This window comes from Tetrao urogallus (genome assembly GCF_951394365.1).
Source record: "Tetrao urogallus genome assembly, chromosome: 1".
In the NCBI taxonomy this organism is placed as follows: Eukaryota; Metazoa; Chordata; class Aves; order Galliformes; family Phasianidae; genus Tetrao; species Tetrao urogallus.
Window position 1 is genome coordinate 105161180 of NC_136813.1, and position 22543 is coordinate 105183722.

The 22543-nt window shown below is 36.8% G+C and overlaps 2 protein-coding genes across 2 annotated transcripts in view; one reads left to right on the forward strand and one right to left on the reverse strand.

The window, feature by feature from the left end:
* ARL13B (ARF like GTPase 13B) overlaps positions 1-19680 on the reverse strand; it is a gene marked incomplete at both ends in the record, with an annotated part of 40498 nt that extends 20818 nt beyond the window's left edge. Inside the window, 3 exons of the mRNA XM_079549610.1 lie at positions 13631-13880; positions 17913-17983; positions 19622-19680. Of these exons, the coding sequence (XP_079405736.1) occupies positions 13631-13880; positions 17913-17983; positions 19622-19680 (380 nt within the window). The remainder of the gene's footprint in view (positions 1-13630; positions 13881-17912; positions 17984-19621) is intronic.
* Positions 9106-9981, forward strand: STX19 (syntaxin 19; the record flags this gene model as incomplete). Its single annotated transcript, XM_079533342.1, has 1 exon — positions 9106-9981. The coding sequence occupies one exon, from the start codon at positions 9106-9108 to the stop codon at positions 9979-9981; it is 876 nt and encodes a 291-aa protein (XP_079389468.1).
* Positions 19681-22543: the final 2863 nt, after the last annotated feature.

The following is a 22543-nucleotide window of genomic DNA, read 5'->3' on the forward strand; positions in this document are numbered from 1 at the left end:
TTTTCTTGTTGAATAACAACCATGCTGCCCACAAACAGAAGCTTGAACTTACAACTACTCTTAAGTATGCTTTTCCAAGGAATTATCATCTTAAAACATGATGATTTAAGAGGACACTTTCATCCTTGCTTTAAGCATGTGTTTTTACAAGACAATTATGCTAAAAGAAACTTTTTTATTTTGAAGAAAGGACAAAATAAATTTAGTCTGCAACAAATTTCCTTACTTCAGTTGCTTAAAACGTATCTTGGAGTAATAACACAAGATTCTAGAGCACAAAACATATTATTTCTTTTCTTGAGAGAATAAATGAAAGCACTTTTTCAGAAAGCTTAAATTTTGATTCAAAACCTCAGTCTTTCCCAGAAACTATTAAGAGTTAATATTAAGTTTAAATGACATAAATACTTCAGTAATTTTTTTATTGAGTTGCTAAGACACTCAAAACAGCAATCAGGTTCCAGACCAGAGTATGACTCTGAACATGACTCAAAGCCAATGCTGTCAAAAAGAACAGTTACACAGGTTTGGTTTTTTTGCACAATATAACAGAGATGCAACTTCACTGCAGCCTAGGAATGTATTAAATAAAAAATTACTTTTAGCTGAAATTCCTTTGGGATATATGTTGCTTGCAAGTGTCTTCTACCTAGTGCCCTTCATTATATCATAACTAAAGGACAGAAAAATAAATCAACCCTTATTTTTATTGCAGGTTTGTTTCGGTTTTGCTTTTTAAAGCTGTTTCAGCAGAGGTAATGATGTGATCTTTGATAAGAATTTAAGGCATACTTTATCATCAAAACAAATTAATAATGGATAATGGTAGTCCACTTCTCAGGATCTACTGTTCTCCTAGGCAGGGTGTAGATGTACCTGTCATTGTAAAGGCTTCCCATCCACATAGGCCATCACTTTGGAGAGACTCATCTCTGGTGAACAACACATTAAAATTATCAAAATGCCAACACTCCTGCAGTACCCTTAAAATATTTGACAAAGATGTGAAAATTGTACTCCTAAGCCTGTCAATAATACATAAGAAGATGACTACCAGAACAAATACAAACTGAATCACCAGCGAATCTGAATAACAACTATGTGTGTGCACTGGAAGAGGGGGGATGGAGATCAAAGCCTTCCTAGGAGATGAGGCTTGTCAGCATGACCAAATTGAAATGCAGCATGCGCATTCCTACTCCCCTCTCCCGGCCAAATATAGTATGCTAATGAAAGCTGGTCAATAATCCTTAAGCTCTAAGTACAGCTTATGTACTGTAAAATGTACTGCAAAACTGACCCTTTTTCTCTTCTGTAGACTATCCTGTTTCCCTTCCTTACCCCTATCCACCTTCCGCCCAAAATCATTCTGTAGCCTTATCTGTTCTTTGGCTATGCTTTCACTACCACATAACTTTTTTACTGTACATAGAAAAGGCACAGTGCCACATGAATTCGACTGAATTACGGCAGCTGTATCATCTCCCTGACTACACAGTATCTTTTAAAGGCCTACAGCTTGTGATTATGGTTCTGAATAACGCTTCAGTAACTCAAATGCAGCAACATTTACGTCTGAGGAATGGCAGGAAACGCCGACAGATCTCACTGATGGTCTTCACATTTGTTTATGTCAGAGCACTCAGAGATGTTTCTAAACTTAGTCAACAATTTGCTGCTGCAGTTTAGCAAGCTAATGCTTGTTTCCTATTACCATTACTGAAGTCAATCTCCTGCTCTTAGCTGTTGAAACCCAACTTCTCCAACCAGTGAAGAAAAAGTCTGATATGGATGCTAACAATGTACTAGGCTATGCTGAGTGGAAGGTTGCCTTGAGCATAAATTAGCAGAGGGAGTACACATGTGAGTAATTGGGTATGAAGAACAGGAAAGCTGGAATTTCTATTCCTACAGTGACTGCCAGCTGTAGTTGAAGTATTTCATCACTTCTGTAAGGCAAGTCCTCTGTTTCTGACAGTGCTTCCAGATTCCTTCAGATGAAAAAAAAAAATAAATTGCCCCATCCAAGTTAAGCGTTAAGCAAGTGGGACATGAAGCAATATATTACATACCAGAATAAGTTATTTAAAAGTAACCTCAAAATTCTAACAGCATTTTTTGAAATTTGTGGCTTTTAGACACAAACCTGGTTTTCCCTTAAACACTCAAGTGGGAGTTTAATGGAGAAATTTAGGAATTTAACAGAGAGATCTTGTGTTTTACACTGCATTTGTATATACTAAATTATCCTTCAATAAAAATTTCCTACTGCATAACAAGACAACACCAAAGGAGCAAACTTTAGCACCGTTAAGCGTCAGTATCTTTCATCAAGAAAAGTACAGGACTATCTGTTTATGTGAGAGTTGATACCAAGGCAAAACTTCAAGTTGGAGTCAGTCAAAGGAATACTGGGAAAGAGAAATCCAATCCAAACTAAGTAATTGTGTGTTGATTTCCCAGTAGGAAACCTTTCTCTGAGTTTGAGATTGCTGAACAACGTCAGATAGCAGGATCAGGCTTTCTTACATGACCTGGAAAAAACTCAACACTTCACACACCTCTTTTCAGGACACTTGCGGAATGAGGCCACAAATTACTACGTATATAGTCTAACGCATAAAGGCAAGGAAAAACAGATGCTCAATCACAGTCTGGTCCCAGGCTCACTTAATTCATGGAAAAGATCCCAGTGACTTCTGTAGACTGAAGATGGTGCCTCCAGGTCTGATTTTGACCAGAAGCCAAAGTGCTGCGTGTGTTGGAGAAAACAACCTCCTCAATTTCAGTAAGAGGTATTTACTTCTCTTTACCACTATAAGGTCTGGACGATCCAAGACACAATGCCTACCTAAAAGGAAACGAAGGTTATACTCACAGCGTGCGTAGCAGCTGAAATAGGTATCAGTATGTGAAATACACACCTATCTTAAGAGAAGCTTAATGTTTTAAAATACAAACCTCCAACAGTCTGAAATAGTGGGAATTCTTTCCTTTCTAACTTAGTAACATGGTGCTTGGCTGACATTAGCAAGTGAATTCTTATTTACAATTGCCCTTATGGTGCCCTGTGAAATTCAACACTTTTCTCCATGAAAATTGGCGCTATGTATCATGAGAACATAATCCCCCAGGACAGGAGAAACAAACCTCTCCTCCACAAACAGATGTGCACACATTCCCCACCTCTGTAACTTAGGCTGCCTTTTGGCAAGGAACTTCAGCAGCTGCACATCTGCAGAGGTGAAAAACTTTCAGCAGAAAATACAGAGGATCTTATTGCTCCCACACCTGCAAAGCAAGATCAGCATTTGTTCCTCTCCAGATGACACCCTGATGAGTTGATTAAATCATTCAGAAGCATGCCTATTCACATTGCTTGCAAAACACCATGGTTATGACAGCATCTCACCTGAACTGCTTACAGCAGTAACATGGTTTGTCAGCAAGAACTTAGCAAGCATTTTCACAGAGTATTAAGGGAAAAGTGCCTTTCAAGGACACTGTTAATATAAAATAATTCTACACAATACAACTGTGTGAGACCACTTGTTATTAGGGAAACACCTAAAGACCTGTTTAATTTTAAGCACATGCTCAAAGCCCACTATCTTCAATTAGATTTAAGCTTATGCTGCCCAAAGTCCAGTCTCAGCTTCTCAGAGCGAAAATGACATACAGTACTGGGGAACAGAGAGCTCTTCTGGGGAGGTTTAACCACGTGTTCAGATCTGTGCATCTGCTTAAATGATTTGTCAAACTGGGGGCACTATAATAGAATATTTAAATATATAAGGATCACATAAAAACTCCACTATTCCTAAAGTGAAATTTAATCAAAACGTGGAGCACCTAAGAATGTTAAATGAATCTGGCTACAAACAGCACAAGTCTTCTTCCCCTGAAACACTCACTCTCAAGTCAAATTAACCTTTGTGCAAATGACTAAAAAGGCAAACCTGGTAGCATATCTGTGGGAGGACAACGGCCTCATGCTAAATGGGAAAGAAGTCTAGTTGATGTAGAAGATCACAGGATGTTTAATTAGTAAAAACCTTTACTCATCACTGTTGCTATTGCTCTCTGTCCAGCTCCCAGGAATTAATATTATTCCAGCTTCAGACTGGTTTCCGTGATCCAAGAAGATGAGGTAATACTCACATGAAAGATGAATACAGTATCAAGGTTCACAATGCTCATTCACTGAAGGACATAATTCCTTCAAACTACTGTCTGTCCAGCTGTGCTTGATTTCCCTTCAGCATTACTGTGGGGCGGCATTATTTCCAGAAAAGGTAGAAATAAGGTTATTGATATACATCAATACCCTAAAGAAAGAAATCCCAGTGTTAAATATCAGATTAAAAATGGGTTTGAATGGGTTTGAAAACATCAGATCCTTTTGAAATAGTTTGAAACATGAAGAATTGGTTTAAACTCGGCAGAGAAAGCTGGAACCTGACTGTATTCTGAATGCAGGGGACTTAGTCACTCAAGAGATTTCCATCTATGAATTCCCTTTACTCAACTCTAAAAGGGCTGGCACATTCTCCCTGTGCTGGCAAAAACTTCAGTAAGTCTTTCATCTTAACCAAAAGAACAGCAGGATGCACGCCTATACATACAATCCAACACAAAGGACAACAACACAAAGGACTCCCTATATGAACCGAGTTAGTTAGGAAACACTCAAATAGTCAAGCCAACAATTTCCAAGGTTATCTATGTCATGAAGACATCCTTGTTTATTTTAAACCAGCATGAGTTTCAGTTGCAATACAATCAGCCACATTTACTGGCAAGCAAGTTCAGAGGCGGGTTTTGAAGGCAATCCAAATAGGAGGTGGGATACAAAAGTAGGGTTCCATTGCTTACATTCCACTCCCTAGTGAGTTCAATAAATAAGACAAAAAAAAAAAAAAATTAGCTACTTGAAGTGTTTTCTGCTTACTTCTTCTTACGTCTGAGATTTGAGAAGAAATTGTTCCATTTGTGGATGACTATATGATTCATACTTTGCAAAGAGTCCCCTAACAGTCATGCAATTCTGCTGCTTTTTAGTTTCTTCTCTCCCTCAAGGAATTCAAATATTTCGAGATCAGCGAACCCAAACCATCAAAAAGTAGATTAATAATTGTTAATAGATACACAAATTGAACAGCAAACCTAGTTCTCATGGTCCTCTGATCAACTCACTTCAAAGCCACAGCAAATTGAACGTAAGAAAAATCAGTAACTGTCCTTTTGAGAAATTGTGCTGCGTTCTGATGGAACAACTGGATGACCATATGCATGTATTACAGCTTTCCAGTAATTACTTGAATTTCCTTAGATACAATAAAGTCTTGCCACCTCACATAAGCATTAATGGTGCCATTAAAACTTGCTTTTGATCATAGGATTGCCAAGCCATGTTAAATTAACATGGGTCAACAAATGCGTTAGGCTGTACTAAAACAAGATTTTCAGGTCAATTCTCTACAGCCTTGTTCTTTCACATGCCCCACGCTGAACTTTCCCCACAGCAGCCATGGTGGTGCCAAGCAGTTCTGAAACATTTCAAAAGAATGTTAACCTTAAAGAAACTGCTTCTTTTTGCTGTGGGAAATACCACTAGTTAAGCAACACTAAGGAATTACTGTAATAAAATAAATACATGTTGTATTTTTCTCCACCCTGAAGTAGCATTTTCCACAAAATTACTTGGAAGTTTGCCTGTTAACTCTCAGTACAATACGGTAACTTTCACTATCAACCAGTTTTTTTTTGTTGTTTTTCTTTTTTTTTAATTATTCTCTTGCAGCAAATGAATAAACATTAGGTTTGGATCTGAAATCATAGAAGTGGGGGGTGGAGTTGGGGGTTTTAGGGGAAACCAATTAAAAAAGCAGTAAGGAAAATCTGTACTACGGTACAACATCAGCATTGTTTCTTACAATTGATGTCTGTATGTTTAAAGTTTTGTTTTTAAGCTAATCTTCCTGTAGATAGCAATGTATAAATCTATGGAAAATATGTTCACAATGTACAGCTCCATGACTTAGATAATGAAAAAAAATATTTAGGGACCTTAAATATGGGTAAGGGATCAGAGAAACCACAGAACTATTATATGAAGTTATTCTAATGTAACAAAATTGTTTGCATATTGACAGGTTACTAGATTGATTCCTTGTAGCTATTCCAAAATGCACTCTTTTGGATATTAGAAAGAAATAATGCATTTGCTTACCAAAAAAGATTCTCTAGAATTGGGATTTCAGACAATATGCATCTATAAAACACAGTCACTTAGGAAGACTATCCTGAAACCTCTCAAAACCAGCTAAAAGATACTACAGCACAGTTTAACATTCACACCTGAATAAACCCATGTAAGAAACACATTTGACTTGACCAGAAGACCCTAAGCAAAAATTTAATAGTCTTCTAGTCCTGAACACTTCACTTTTAACAAAGATTTTCAGTTCTTGATTTTATTTCAAGGAAAAAATTCATGGGAAGTTTAAGAAAATACTTTCATCCCTGTAATTAAAAAAGATTACATACTCAAAGGAAACTTTCTTTTAGTTAAAAAAAGAGAACTGTTGAATTACATAGTATTAAACATATGCGTACACACCAAATTTGTGGAGTCCACCTAAAGAAATCAACAAATACCTAAGAGAGGTGATTCACCCTCAGTAACATGTCAAAGTAACATGTAACAAAGTAACACCCTCAGCACTGTCAAATCAGAGGTATCTCATGTAACTAATTCTTGCTCTGAGTAACTGAGAGTCACTGAACAGTTTGCAAGCTAATCACAAACTATTTATTAGATTTATACAAAAAACTTGAAAATAAGAAGTAAAACCCAGTGCCAATCTATTGCAAAGCAGCAATGACCGATACTTTTGATTTCTGCAGAATGGAGCATCCCTTTTGTTTACAGAGCAGAGGACAACAAACAAACAAACAATGAAAAATAGCAGCCCTAAAACAGCCATAACAACAATAACAAAAATAATCCTACCAAAAAGACAAACTCTGCAGTAGATATGCAAGAAGGTGCAGAGTGTGTGCACTAATTCCATAAACTCAGGTTCATTAAAATGATTCAATGACTTCTAGAACTTGCCTGCTAGTGTGTAGAGGTTATGCTCCATGTAATGAAAATGTGCAACATAAGCATCTTACTACCAAATGCCCTTCCTTCAGTATATGAATTTTGAAAAGCCAAGTTAAATCTTCAGAAATGTTTCAGTGAAAAAGTACTTTGATGAAAGAACTGTTTTAGTCATTTTAAATATTCCCTTAAAGGTCCATATCACCCACAGTGCTCCAAACGACTTATTTACCTGCACAGAGAGCTCATAAAGAAAGGAAATATTTGAAAATAGACAAAAGGTCTTGCAAACTCAAACAAATGAACTGTAATACTCTTCAAAAATAATTTAATGGCACTCATAGGAAGAAACACCCACAACATTCACATTGTGTGTGTCTAAGTTACAGATCTTTTGGTCCAACCCCCAGTATGTGGTACAGAGCACTATATCCCAGAAGCATGCCATCCCACATAAACACCCACAAACAGCCCTTTCCAAGCTCTTATTCCTTGTGGCATTAAAAGGTTCTTTCTTTATCTGAACTTAAAGAAGAAATATTTGCATTCAGAAATACTAATGCTTATCACTCTTGTTTTTTGGGGCTTCTTGGTTAATGTTTCATCTGTGTGCATTACAGGTTATAGATACCTCTCCACGGATATTGCTGCATTCAAGAAGATAAGCACACATTCAACAGAGGCCATTTAAAAATATATATGTATTTTATTGTGGCCATAAACCAACTGCAAAAAGCTGCCAATTTTTAAGATTTTGTTTTTAATTTCATTTTTTTTTTTTTTTTTTTTTAAATGGAAGATGCCTTCAAGCAAATCCTTGAAATACTTTCCTATGTTCAAAATCAAACAGGGAAATTTAGACTGACTGCAGAGGCCAGGCTGAAAGCTATGCCCAAAGCCATATGAAAGGTACGTTTCTCAGATTTGCTATAAAATCATTCCCACTAAAAAAGTTCAGCATCACATTAACAGATCTCTGTTAATATAATTCTCAGAGTGAGTTTAAATATCTCCAGCAAAGCATGCACAACAGTTAAGGTAGAAAACATAACTAAATCCACTTTCTATTAAATAAGAAACATTACTGAATTGTGTGCTAACATGTTGTATAAATATGTCAGTAAACATTGTATTAAGTTCACAAATGGCAATGTAAAGTGACAGAAATCCAAAGAAGCTTATAAAATCTTCAATACCTGATGTTAATTATACTGAATCCACTTCTATTTAGTATTTTCATACTAAACTACAAGTTCTTGCTTGCTGTAGTTCAGTTATCATCACTTTAACTCGACAGATAAGGGAAGTCAAGGAAAAAAGGAGAAAAAAATTTCTGTGTGGCTGAACTAAGAGCTTAAAATGTATATTCAAGCCAAAATTCTGACCCCTAGGCAGACTGTCTCAAAGGCCAAAGTGCTTGCTTTCCACTGAAGATGAATATTTTCTAGTATTTCCAAAAAGATTTAAAGTTATTAATATTCCTTCATCAAATAAAGAATTATGATAAAACAAGAATTTGAGTTTCTCATCTCTTCCTTCACAAAGTCCCCCCCGTCCACCACCCCCCCCCATGCCATGTTCTTAGTTAAGTTCTAGATAATAAGCCATAATCTACCATAAAAATTGGATTGGACTACAAATTACTGTCTATGAAAACACAAAAGATAACAAAAAAGCCAAGGGAAGACTTAACTGTGCACATCTGAAGATAAATTAAAAACTTTAGGTTTTGATTAAGCCCTACAGAAACTGGGTTAAAGGGGAGATTGTTCTTACATCACCTTCCTTGAACTCAAAACACTCACCTGCTAATTTTACTAGTGTACAAAGTGAAGTTGCTGAGTTCCAAAACTACTTTTAATGCCTATAGACCACTGCTAACATGGATTGTCTTTACACTTTGATTACAGAAAAACAAGCTAAAAGAAACTAAAAGAGCTAACTCCCTGAGTTGCAAGAGAGGTAAAGAACAAAGAAAAAAGCTGAGCTCAAGAATCATGAGAGATCGCCTTCAGGAGCTAAAACTCCGAGCCAAAGAACTACAGATGGCTGGAGAAAACAACTGTCCACCTCTACGAGACGAGCAGGAAGAGTTTGAACAGCAGGCCATTATTTATGAAAGGGAGCCTATAACCGAAAGGCACTTCCATGAAATCCAGAAGCTTCAGAACGAGATCAATAATTTGGTGGAGGAAGTTCAAAAATTCAGTCAACAACAAAAAAGTCTAGTATCTTCAATGAGAAGGTTCAGTGTTCTTAAAAAGGAATCTAACACGGCAAGAGAAATAAAAATTCAAGCAGAGCATATACGAAAAGGTTTGGATGAACTGTCAAAAACAGTGAAAAAAGCTGAAAGTGAATATGGGTTATCACGTGCTATAGTAAGAATTCTAGCTTCCCAGCACACTTTCCTGTCCCGGTGTTACCTAAATGCTATGCTTTCATACAATGAGGCTATAACAGCCAAACAAGAGAAATGCAGAAGATTTATTGTTCGTCAGCTTGAAGTAGCTGGTAAAGAGGTATCTGAGGACGAAGTCAATGATATGTTCCAACAAGGAAAATGGGAGATTTTCAACGAAAATCTACTCACCGAAGCCAAAATTACTAAAGCTCAGCTTTCAGAGATTGAACAGAGACACAAAGAACTGATCAGCCTAGAGACTCAGATCAAAGATTTGAAGGACCTTTTCATTCAGATATCAGTTCTGGTAGAAGAGCAGGGGGAGATGATCAACAACATTGAAATCAGTATGAACAACACTCAAGAATACACCCAAATATCTAGAGAAAAATTTGGACTTGCAGTCAGGTATCGAAAAAGAAACCCTTGCGAAGTAATATGCTGCTGGTGTTGCCCATGCTGCAAGTGACAAAGCAGCAGCTCTTATGCAGGAAACTGAACCTATCAACCAACCCCAGGATTCTTTCACTGCTTCATTTTTCTTCCCTTTTCCCCTTCCACACTTCCACTGAGGAAAAATTGCACCTGTTTTTACAAACTGAGTTCAAAGACTGAAATGAGATCTTCATCTGTGCCTAAATTTTATGGTTTCCATTGAAACACATACACTAGAGGAAAAGATCAAAGGAGACAAATAACACTTCCTTGTTTTTCCACTCATAAGAAGCATCAACAAAACAATGTACCAATCATGCCATATGTGCTTTTGGGAAACATCAAAATTATTGTAAATCTCAGGATTCACAAGACCAGTTGAATTACCTGTTATAAAATAATTAGTATTCTTTCAATTGCTGTTTTTTTTGTTGTTGTTTGGATTGTTTTTGTTTTTGTTTTTTTTTTTGTTATTGTTGTTGCTTTTCTTGTTTGTACAAGTGCTCATATTTACTTGGTTCAAGTTTCATTTTTTTTCCTCCCAAAATACAAATAAAAAAGTACAAATAAAAGTAACACAAAGCAGGCAATCTCACTAACAATCAAAAAACTGATGCATAAACTTTTCTGACTTCTTGTTTGGTTATCAAGACTACATATCACCACCTGTCTCAGAAGAACTGTGCTCCATTTTCTCTGCACCTCCCTATTATGTAGTGGTAGGATTTCCCACCTTGGTTTCTCCCTACTTCTGAGCAAATGCAGATCTCTTGAATCTCCTCACATCACACACTCCAGCAACAGCTCAGATTCACTGCAGTATAATCAACATTTGTCTTCACTGTCCTTCTTGTAGTGAGGCAAGACATTTATTTGTACTGCTAAAGGAGTGGTTAGAAAAAGTAGGTGAGGATCTCCAGAACACTAAATGGTCCTATGAAATTCTGTTATTTTGTATAAACCTAGTATACTAATTTAAGAATATAAGATAGGTGCCTGAATTAATAAAAACTAATACCTTCCCTTAGTACCTGAAATGAACATGGAATACATACAAGAGGACAATATGGTGCGTACTGAGTTAACTGTCCTTGAAAAATTCAGATCAATCACCATTTTAGTTTCCCCTTTAAAGTTTTAAATTGCAGTCTAGTTTAATCATAATAGATTACATATGCCAGATACTCTACATTTACATATAGCTAACTGGAGCGTGTCAGCTGCTACCACTTCAGGCCTGGAGGACGCGCAATGAAATCCAGTCTGAAGGCGCTAGCAAGGATTACATAACAATCAAACTCTCATTATTTTTTGTATCAGCTTCTTTTGAGTCAGATTGACGGCTCCACACCCTCCAGATTTTAATTGCAGCAGGCTATGAACAACACTTATCTGTTTCATCATTTTATCTCTATTTACTTTTTATTTCCCTTGTATCTTCCTTTACACTTTAGTTTCTCAGGTTCCCACTCCTAATAGCGCTATTTCCATATACAAATGCAGGTGTTTACACGTCCCCAGTAGTTACATATGTTTCTGTGCACAAATAAGTATATTTTCATGGATGAATATAGTGTCCATGCATCAAATATTGTATACTCAAATCAATATAAAATTATATTTCGCAATGAGATTTGGATAACTAAAATGGTAAACTCCCGTAACTTCATTAAAATAAGCAAGCAGTTTTTCCTCTACTTTTGCTGAATGTAAATCTTCCGTAGAAAAACAGTATAAGGTGCCTAAAAATGTATCTACTGGATTTCCATATACATAAAAGACTGATTAACCACTTAAGCACTTGAGCGCACCACAGTTAAAGCTGAAGAAATAGTTGAAGAACTAATGAATCCCTTCACAAAACTAAGATACTGCACAAGCAAGTTCTGCTCAAAGACTGCGGAGAGTCAATTAGAAGGAAATAACATCAATAAACTTAGTTTAGTCACAATTAGACTCAATTAACAGACACTGTCTCCTGATTAGCCAATGACAAGGATCGGAACCAGGACTAAATACCAAGGAAGTCCGTGAGCTCTGTGGATGTTAAGATAAACACCCACATAAACTCTATTACAGGATTAGGGCAGAGATTTATATGAAAAAAATAAAAAGTTATATGTGTTTTGAAACACTGCACAGTTGTCAGCTGCTCATTTTTAGAAGAACAGATTTAAGTCAAACTAGTTGCATTAAGATGGCTTTATTGCCTTCTCCATCTATTAACACAGAAATGGTAGTTAAAATCTAAACTATTTTTCAACATACAATTAGCTTTCTTAACTGTAATCCATTTCATCAAAACAGATAAAAAAGCTTCACTCTCAAACCACCAGAATATCACTACTCCTTGGAAGGCCTCTCTTTTCAGCTTTAAGCATAGATTATTTATAATACAACAGAAACGTACAATTACACCCAACAAAGATACTGTTCTGAGAAACCATTTTCAACTTTAAACTTACAAAATAAGCTATGAAAATTGTGTTTGTTACCATTTTTTTCATTGCTGAATTTAACAAAATATTACTTCCAGTGTATCACAAAAGATAGTTTTTAAGGAGATAAAGTTATGACTTTTTCTCTATTTTGTGAAAGAATATCTAGACCTTTTGAAACTTCAAACAAAATTTCCCACGGATTAAACTTAAAACACACACACCAAAGCAAAAGCAAATACCAAATACTAATGAAACAAGTTTTCTTTAATGAGATATTACTGATCATGCATCATCATCAGCACCACGTGTTAAGTGAACAAGATATTAATTACTGAATCTTTACTGGCATTGCAGAATATAAACAATCGTTTACAATTTATGGAATGGATGTAGGTCAAAATAGAATTACAGAATGGCTTAGGTTGGAAAGGACCTCAAGGATCATCAAGTTCCCTGCCACATACACGGTTACCAGACGCTAGATTAAGTCACATACCAGAAGCTAGATTAAGACGCTACAACAGATTGCCCAGGGCCCCATTTAATCTTGCTTTAAACACCTCCAGGGACAGAGCATCCACAGTCTCACTGGGCAGCCTGTTTCAGCACCTCACCACACTCTCAGTAAAAAATTTCCCACTGACACCTCATCTAAATCTCTCTTCCTTTATTTTAAAACCATTTCCCCTTGTCCTTTCACTATCGACCCTTGTAAAATGTTGATTTCCCTCGTGTTTATAAACTTCCTTTAAACACTGGAAAGCTGCAATGAGGTCTCCCCACAGCCTTTAGTAACAACATTCTTACAAGAAGTTGTAATTTCAGATTTGCGCAGCCTTTAACCTACCGTATCATTTGAAGTATTACTTAAATTTTCAAGGGTTAAGAAAATAATTTAAAAATTCAATGTATTTTTATGAATACTGAAAGAGAAGATAAATAAATATCCCTGAAAAAGACTAGGAAGTCAGATGCAGTGAATGTGAAACCACATACACTTCAAGAGGGAAAGCAGGAAACAAGAAAGGAAAAAAAGAAAAGGCTCTGTTAATTATTATAAGCAAATTCTTCAGAAAAACCATACAACTAATTGCAGTATTGTTTAATGCTAAAATATACTGTTATTGTACATTATATTTACACTATACACATATACTTCATCAGAAGGTATACTGAAGGTCAAAATGGTCAAAATCTACAACATTTCAGACTACGAACAAAACATTTATAAACATTACTTACACTAACACGGGTTTCCCTGATATCTTAGGGCTGTTTAAAACTTCAGTCATGGCTTCCTTTGTTTCTTCCATTCTTTCAATGTCACTAGAATCCACAACAAATATTACACCATATGACTCAGCATAGTAATTTCTCCATATGTTCCGAATTCTTTTTCCACCTCCTAAATCAAAAATGGTGACTTCAAAGCGTCCCTGTTTAAGGTCAATCTTGGAAAACCCCACCGTTGGAGCTACGTCTTCAGGAGACTCTGTCAGAGAGATCACAGAAGAACTTTTTACTGAAATTTCTTCAGTCATTTAAAGGGAATTTTACATTGTAATTTCTGCAGGAAAAAAAAAAAAAACCAACCTATTTTTTAAACACATGGAGCAAGCTTTCAATGTTACTTGACAGCATGTTGCTAACTACATATTTAACATTAATATTTTACTTCTTCTCAGGAAGTTTTATATTAACACATACTCTCAAGCAATTATTTTACATCGACTGAGATAGAAGCACCAAGGAAGAAAAAAACAAAAAGCAAAAAATGCATTCTTTAATATTTAACACTACTTTTGAAGGGAACTGTGTTTTTTTGTTTTAATAACAGACCCATTCCATCCCAGGTGCACCCATCCAAACAGTACAGAATAGCATACAGCAGATGTATGGTATTAAACCCAGTCTGAGAAGCAAAACAAAACAGTCAATGTATTATGACCTGGGAAGCCTTCCGAGTGAGAATGTGCTCATCACACTCCACATGAGGATTCAGAATAGACAGACCCTTTGCCAGAGCAGCTTAGGCCAACACTCCAACAACAGAATGGAACACCTGTTTGTGAAAGATTCCAACTTCAAAATTCAGTCTTTGTACTTACTGTACTTGCCTGTACAAGAGAACATTGAGAGCATGAAGGCTTGCTAAGGATGAAAGTCACTAATCATGCAGAATTTAAGATGATATTTAAGGTTGAAACATTCAGTCCTGTTGTACTGCAAGATTCAACAGTAAACAGTCTGTGTGAAAAAACAGCATCTGCTGTATAAGCTGCAAATCCACTTTGGCAAATATAACTGCTGACTAGCTGAATTTGCCCACATTTAAGAACCAAAATACGTTTGGAGATGGTTTCTGCTAAAACCCACCAATCGTAACTGTTGGTGATGATCCTGTTTTTACCAAGCTTGAAACAAACAAACAAACAAACAACACACACACTTGAAGGTTCTAACCTCTGCAAGTTCTGTTAGAACAATTTTATTCTTTTCCTTAAAACAAACACTATTCAAGTCCTGTGAAATAGTCACAGAAGTCAGAACTACCTTTTTTAGGGAGCCTCTCTTTAGAAATATTTGTCCTCCCTCCCAAAAAAAAAGAACTTTCAGAAATAACAATAATTTTTAGCTGATAAAGACATTAAAGTTGATCTTGAAACAGAATTGAAGGCTAAATAATGTACTCATATTTTCACAGTAAAGATTCAGGAACACAAATGAGAGAACCCAAATACATTATTCCTAACTTTAATCAGAATTGAGCAAGTCACTGAACTTGCATAACAAGTGTAAACAAAGTCAATGCAAAGTCTGTCAAAACAATTTTCAGCAGTATTTTGTGTAAATGAGATGGAAGTTAGTAAAACAAAAACTTCAATCTCATAAGCAAAAAACACCTTAGAGACTATTTATTTTCATAAGCACAATTTTTATCTCAGATCTTTTCCTGCTTGAAAGTGATATCGGGCAATGCAAAGTACCCTCCAAAATCAAGTGGTCTCTTAAGGAAGAAAGTGCCTACAAAACTGCTAGTGCTTTTGTGGAAACAAAAAAGAAGGTGTATAAAATATATATCACTAAAACAAGGTGTATAAAATATATATCACTAAAACTATTCTTTATGTTATACACATACACATGCAATTTCATTTTTTCAAATTTTTTCCTATTTTCTTATCAGAGATCACACAGCATGTGCAGGACAACCAAGGGATCAGGCCCAGCCAGCATGAGTTCATGAAAGGGAGGTTCTGTCTAAACAAACTTATCTCTTTCTGTGATGACCAGCCTGGTGGATGAGGGAAAAGCTGTTGACACAGTCCACTTAGACTTTAACAAAGCCTCGAACTCCATCTCCCTCAGTATTCTCATGGAGAAGCTGGCAGATCATGGTGTGTACTCTTCACTGGGTAAAAAACTGACTGAACAGCAGGGCTCAGACGGGACTGAAAGGAGTTAAATCCAGCTGGTGAGCAGTCAGTAGCAGTGTTCCCCAGGGTCAGTACTGGGGCCTGTCCTGTTTAATATCTTAACTAGTGATCTGGATGTGGGGATTGAGTGAACCCTCAATAAGTTTGCAGATAACACCAAGTTGGGAGGAAATGTTAATCTGCTTGAGAGTAGGAAAGCACTACACAGGAATTAGATGAGTAGGCTAGCCCAATTGTATGAGGTTCAACAAGACCACATGCTGGGTCCTGCACGTTGGTCATAATAATCCCAGGCAACACTAAAGATCTGGGGCAAAGCCACAGGAAAGCTGCAGGGAGGAAAAGGATTGAAGAGTGTTAGTTAATTAACAGCCAACTGAACACAACCCAGCAGTGTGCCCAGGTGGTGAGGAAGGCCAATGGCATGCTGGCTTCTAAGGGAATAGTGTAGCAACAGGAGCAGGGAATTGATTGTCCTTCCGTACTCCTAACTGATGAGGCCTTACCCCAAGTACTGTGTTCAGTTCACAGCCCTCACTACAAGAAAGACAATGATGCCCTGGAATGTGTCCAAACAGAGGAAACAAAACTGTGAAGGGTCTGTAGCATACATCTTATGGGCAGCAGCTGAGGGAACTGAGATTGTTTAGCCTGGAGAAGAGGATGCTCAGGGGAGATCTCATTATTCTCTACAACTGCCTAAAAGGAAGTTGTGGCGAGGTGGGAGTCAGCCTCTTCTCTCAAGCAACAGTGACAGGCCAGGCGGTAATGGTCTCAAGTTGTACCAGGGGAGGTTCAGGTTGCATACTAGGAAAAACTTCTTAGAAGTAGTGGCAATGCATTGGAATAAGCTGTCTAGGGAAGTGCAGAGTCACTGTACTTGAAGATTTCCAAGAAACATGTAGATGTGGCAATGAGGGACATGGTTAGTGGTCATGGTGGTGAAGGGTTGGCAGTTGGAATACAAGATCTTAGAGGTCTTTTCCAACCTTATATAGTGATACCAACCTATAGTGATTCTATATGACTTGGAACACTGGTGTTATACAAAGTTTACTGATACTTGCATGTTACTGGATGATCACCAGAAAGCTACTTCTGCACATATAGCATGAAAAAAACACAGTCCACCAATTTTTCCAGTCTAGGCTGAGATGTGAAACTCTCCATTAACCATAATATTCTCCTTCTTAATGTTAATTCAAACTTACTGTGAATTTGAACATTACCTACAGACTTGAGTCTTTCTCCTATACTTTCTTCTATTTAAATCAAGCAACAATGTTCTTTCAGCTCTTTGTTGAAATACCCCCAAAAAATTCTTCCCACTCAAAAACATTCTATGATGCTCGTTAAATCAAAACTAGAACCCTTACCCAGAAGAGATTTTGGCGCAAATTCGCATTACAATAACAATACAGGGTGTACTCAAGCAAGTAAGTACTAAGGTACTTACTAAAAGTAAGTACTTTCTTTCTCAAGTTACTTTCTAAAGTAAGTTACTTACTTTCTAAAATAATTAAAAATGTCTCTGAGGATTAGTTTTCCGTGTGAGTGGATCAAAAGCTCTAGTGCTGCATGGATCAATGTATTATGAGGCAGCTCTCTCCATTATATTCACCTCACCTCTATAATATACTCTTACTCTTGAACAGTAGCAATTCTGCTTGTCAGCTGCTGCTGGTGTGTTAAGCTACACTATTTTCAACTCAACATTTTCTTAACTACAGCGGACAAAAAGCAGAGCTTGCTCTACTACTTCCCCTGAGCATAGTGTACATGACTAGAAGCACCTACTTTTTTAACGTCACCCCAGCATGATGTGCCAGGTATCAAAAATCAAGATCTTTATGTCTCCATACAAGACCATTTAATTTTTCCCTTCCATGTAATGGAGCCTGCAACTTGTTCACTTTTGCTACCAGACTCCTAGAGAAGTGCATAATCAGCAAAAATTTAATTTCAGCAACGTACAAGGAGAGGAAAAGATAAATCAAGAGATGATGAAATACATTAGATAAAAATGATACAAAGCAAGTAATTACACTATTTCAACAATACATTTAGATGATAAATTAATTGCTTACCTCCTTGAATTCCTCGGACTGTAGCAGTTTTACCAGCATTATCAAGACCCACCATTATTAATGTCACCTTCCTCCAAAAAGAATGAAAAAAAAGAGAAAGATATTTCAAGCCCTTTTCTTCTCTTGCCAAACATCACTTTTTAAAATGTGCTTATTTTTTTTAAGAAACTTATCAAACTTCCCACAAAGTAGTAGAAAGAATAAATCTCAAAATATCTAATTTGCAAACATTGTTACATTTGTGTATCTGCTGTTGGATTTGTCAAACTATAACAAGGTACAGTTATAAAGGACAAATTATATTTGCCCACTAAATTTTAATTTCACGGTACTGTAGATTCTTTTTCTTCATAGTGTTTATCTCTTTAGTAGTTTCTTCAAGTTAGTTTCCACTCCTTGAATTTTTATCATCTCTGTCTCAGACAAAACTGCTGCTATAAGCAAGACTACAATTTCTGTATCAACCAGTGAAACTACACAACACCATAAAAGAATTTAAAAAGTGGGACAATAACATAGGACACTATAAGCTAAGTGGCTCTGGTACTCATTGTGTCTTCTTTTTTCCCCAAGCAGGAACAATTGAAGCTACAAATGTGCAAATCAGTGGTGTTACTAATATACTCTGTATAGTCAAATTAGTGCACAGACTAGAATTTGTAGTAGGACAAGATTTTAAATAAAGCTATAGGAAAAAGATACTTATGAGTAGACCTTGATTATTCCTCCAATTCACAAATACTCAAACAAGTAAAAGAAATTTGCTGAACTTTATGTTCCTAAGTGAAATAACACTAAATGCATCCCTATTTCTAGTCTTGAAATTATAATAACATCATACATGAAGTATAATTTATCTACAGTTTTTGAGAAGAGGCAAAAAGCTCTGAGAAACCCAAAAAATGAACAACGGGATCCTATTAAATTATACTTTAAACATAAGCCATAACTGGAACAGCCATGAACTTACAACTGTCTACAAATAGCTTGTATCAAAAAGCTGTTTAATTCAGTATACTCCTTTAAGCAGCAGCACAGTCAGCAAAACCTCAACTTCTCAAGCACACAAGATCAAATCCTCATACATGAATGAAGTTTAAAAAAAAAAAAAGAAAGAAAGAAAGAAAGAAAAAATAGTGCTGTACCCCTTATTTCCCTTCTTCCCAATTTGTAAGCAGTTGAAATAAAGTCTATGCACCTTTGCTAACTGGAGCAAAAAGAATGTACTGTGTCAAAATAAAACTAACATAAAAGGAAAAACAGTTTCATTCTAGAAGCAGGAATGGATCATGAAGTTGATCACAAAATGCAGCATTAAGGTACTTAAAAGAAGGGACAAGAATTACACTGGGGTTACATTATATTTTTGACAGTATTTTAACAAACTACACTTTATAATCTCTAAATGCAGAAACCAAATTGATTAAATTTTACATAAACATTCTAGCATCTCCCCATAAGAAACTTTATGCAACAAATTTTGAACTTTATATTTTCAGTCAGAAACAAAGTACCTTCATTATGAGTGTACATGTAATTTCTAAGTTCAGAATACACATTGATTATCACTTGGAGTTAAAAATATATTGGAATTGGAAAAAAAAAAAAAAATACTAGGAATTAAAGTAAAACACTGGTGAGATTATGTGAAATAAAGTTTGGGAAGAAGGTCAGCACAGAAGTGTAAATAAATACTTTCATATGTTTACCTGACAGGCTCCTGCCACCGTTTTAACCAGGTGCAACAATTGGCCATTAGGTTGAACATCTCTCTTCACTAGCCATTCAGAGCCTTGAAAGCTACAGAAATGACATGAACAGGTCAGACCAACGCAGGAAGACTGGGAGACTGCAGAGGCCCAGGTATTGACCTGTAACCCCTAGCAAGAAAAACAAATGCAGTTAGTCCCAACGTGTAACCAAGACAAACCATCTGCATGCACAGCACACAGCAGCAACCTGTTTATTCTGTGTTACTCAACCCCAACAAAGTCCCACTGCGTCTTTCACCCCTTTCGCACTTTGTTTGCCCCTGTTTGGGGCATCTGGGTAGCAATACCATAGCACTTACACAAAATAATAATGCAAGACCTGTGCACATCAGGAAAACAGCAAGTTAGAGCAGCACAACATATCAAGCTATGAAATTCCAGTGCTTGTTTAGCCATTGCATTGCACAGTGCCCCTGGCTATGCAATAACAGCCAAATTCAAGCACAGGTACGGCCTAAGAACGTAACATAATAAGACATCAAATGCAAAAAAAATGTCATGCCCACTACATATATTCATTTACCATCAGTTTCTTTTATGCATCAAGGAAACTGGGTTCTCTAGAGGGTACTTTGAGAAATAGGCAACTTAGTATACTACTTTTCATGAAATTAAAGAGTAGAATCAAGTATCTGTCATTATACAATTCCATTTTCTATCCTGCAAGTGTGAGAAAAATAAACAGAACATTCCTTTTGATGCTACTCTGTGGAATAAAATATGGGGAATGACTGCCTGATTGCATGTATGTCTAATAAAAACAGTGTGGCTTACACAAATCATGCAAACACCCAAAGATGCAAAAGCTACTAAAGGCCCTCAGTCACCTCAGCTACAACAGTACTACTACAAATAATAGCACTATAAAAATGTTCATGGAAAGTCCTTCATTGGCAAGCCTAGACAAATGTTAGTACACAGCTTCAAAGTCACTATGCTCCTCTTGTTGTGCTCTACTGGCTCTGGCTGGGACGACGTGTATTTTCTTCATAGCATGGTGCTGAGCTTTTAAAATGATGCTGATACCGCAGTTGCTGAACAGTGCTCATGTGGCATCAAGATTTTTCTCTTTCCCACTCTGCCTTGTCAACGGAAGAATAGTTTTAAGCTCAACATATTATACGTAGGTCACTCCAAAAGTAACATTTCTTTATTTGCATGGAAATTACAACAGATACAAAGAGCACTGTAACACTGCTTGGAAGAGCTAAATGTCATCTAGAAAGCACTCCTTTTCAACATAGTCACCACTATTAGCTATGCCTCATTGTGCTGACATCCACTGGTTGGTGTTTGTAAACTTACAGCAAGCATCAGTGAACATCAGTGGGTACAATGTTCTCTGCATGGAGGAATTCAGTGGCACCCCTTTGCTTCATGTGCACTTCTACGTCTGGCGCTATTTTATTAGACTGTCTCTCTGCTGCCAGCCATCACACAGCAACAACATGTAACAGAACACTGGCGGGAAGGTTCAACCTCTACTGCCATTCCACCAACATCTACCCCTGATGTTATGGACAAACACAAAAAAAATAGAAGGCACTATTTTCAGAGCAGCCTTCATCACTGTTATCAGCAGGCTCTTGTGCTGGTCACAGAGCTTGCTTACTTTACTGTAGATCGGAGACTAGAGCTTGCTAGTGGCTGGGAAAGGCAGCATGGGGGTTACTTCTCCCTTGGGAAAAGGCAAATCTATTTGTGGGATAATCTTTGCACAAATACCCAGGTGTGCTTGATTGGTAATATAGGGAAAATTTCCTCAAGGAGATGTAAACCTGGGGGAAAATAACACAGTATCCTAGTTGTGTATTACAAGAACTATTTAAACCAAGCCTTTTGCAAGGGAACCAGGACCGTGCAGCAACAAATCACTCCAAGCCCATCTTGGCATCCCATAGTCCAACATGCCACTTGTCCTGTACTGGACAGCAACCTCCACAGATAGGGCCCAACTCATCAACTCTTCTCACAGACATTTGCCAAGGGGGAGGGAGGGAAACAGACTGAATAGAGGACTAATGTCTGTGCTACATCAAAGGGCAGAAGATGCTGGTTAATAAAATACCAATCTCTCCTCTAGAGGCTGTCACAGATGTTCTCTATTGGTAACTTGTCTCCATGTCATCAGAAAGCAGTAACACTTTGAATTTCCACAGCAAATTTCCTGAAGCCCATTTCTCAAAGTTCCTTTTTTAACCAAATTAATGCCTTTGTTATTTTAAGTGATAACTAAACTCAAACTAAGCCATGTTCAAGAGAAGCTGAAAACTGAGTAATTAAGGATATAACTTTTTAAACTTCTTCCTAATTTAAACTAATCAAAGTGGGGAAAAATTGAGGAGCTATCCCTGACAAACACACGTTATCCCTAACAAAGAATGATAGTTTAAATAATTTACACAGGTAGTAACTGAAAACTCCTGACCTTACAAAGCTGTTGCATTCAAGGATGCCTTTGTACGAGTCCGACATCATTTAATATCACAAACAGATCAGATTTCTTCCAGAGCAGACAACAGATATTCTTTAAATATTTACATTGTTATGTATAAGAGCACCTTAGAATAGCTTCTCCACAAGACTTAGTGTGTAAGGAACAGAGAGGCTCCTTAAGAAGAGAGCAAGATGATTACAAGTATTCCAGATACAAAAACCAGGCTCTGAACAACCATAAAAGCCTCCAAGAAAACACACGCCACGGAATACAGTGCCTAGACCAACAAGCAAGTACCAACAAAGTTAATCTTGAGAACATGGCTACACAAATTCATTTTCAGGACATAGGTGTCACCTCTGAACAAATCCTTTCCCACATTATACATGCTGTTCAGCTTTACAGATTCTAACAAAATTGCA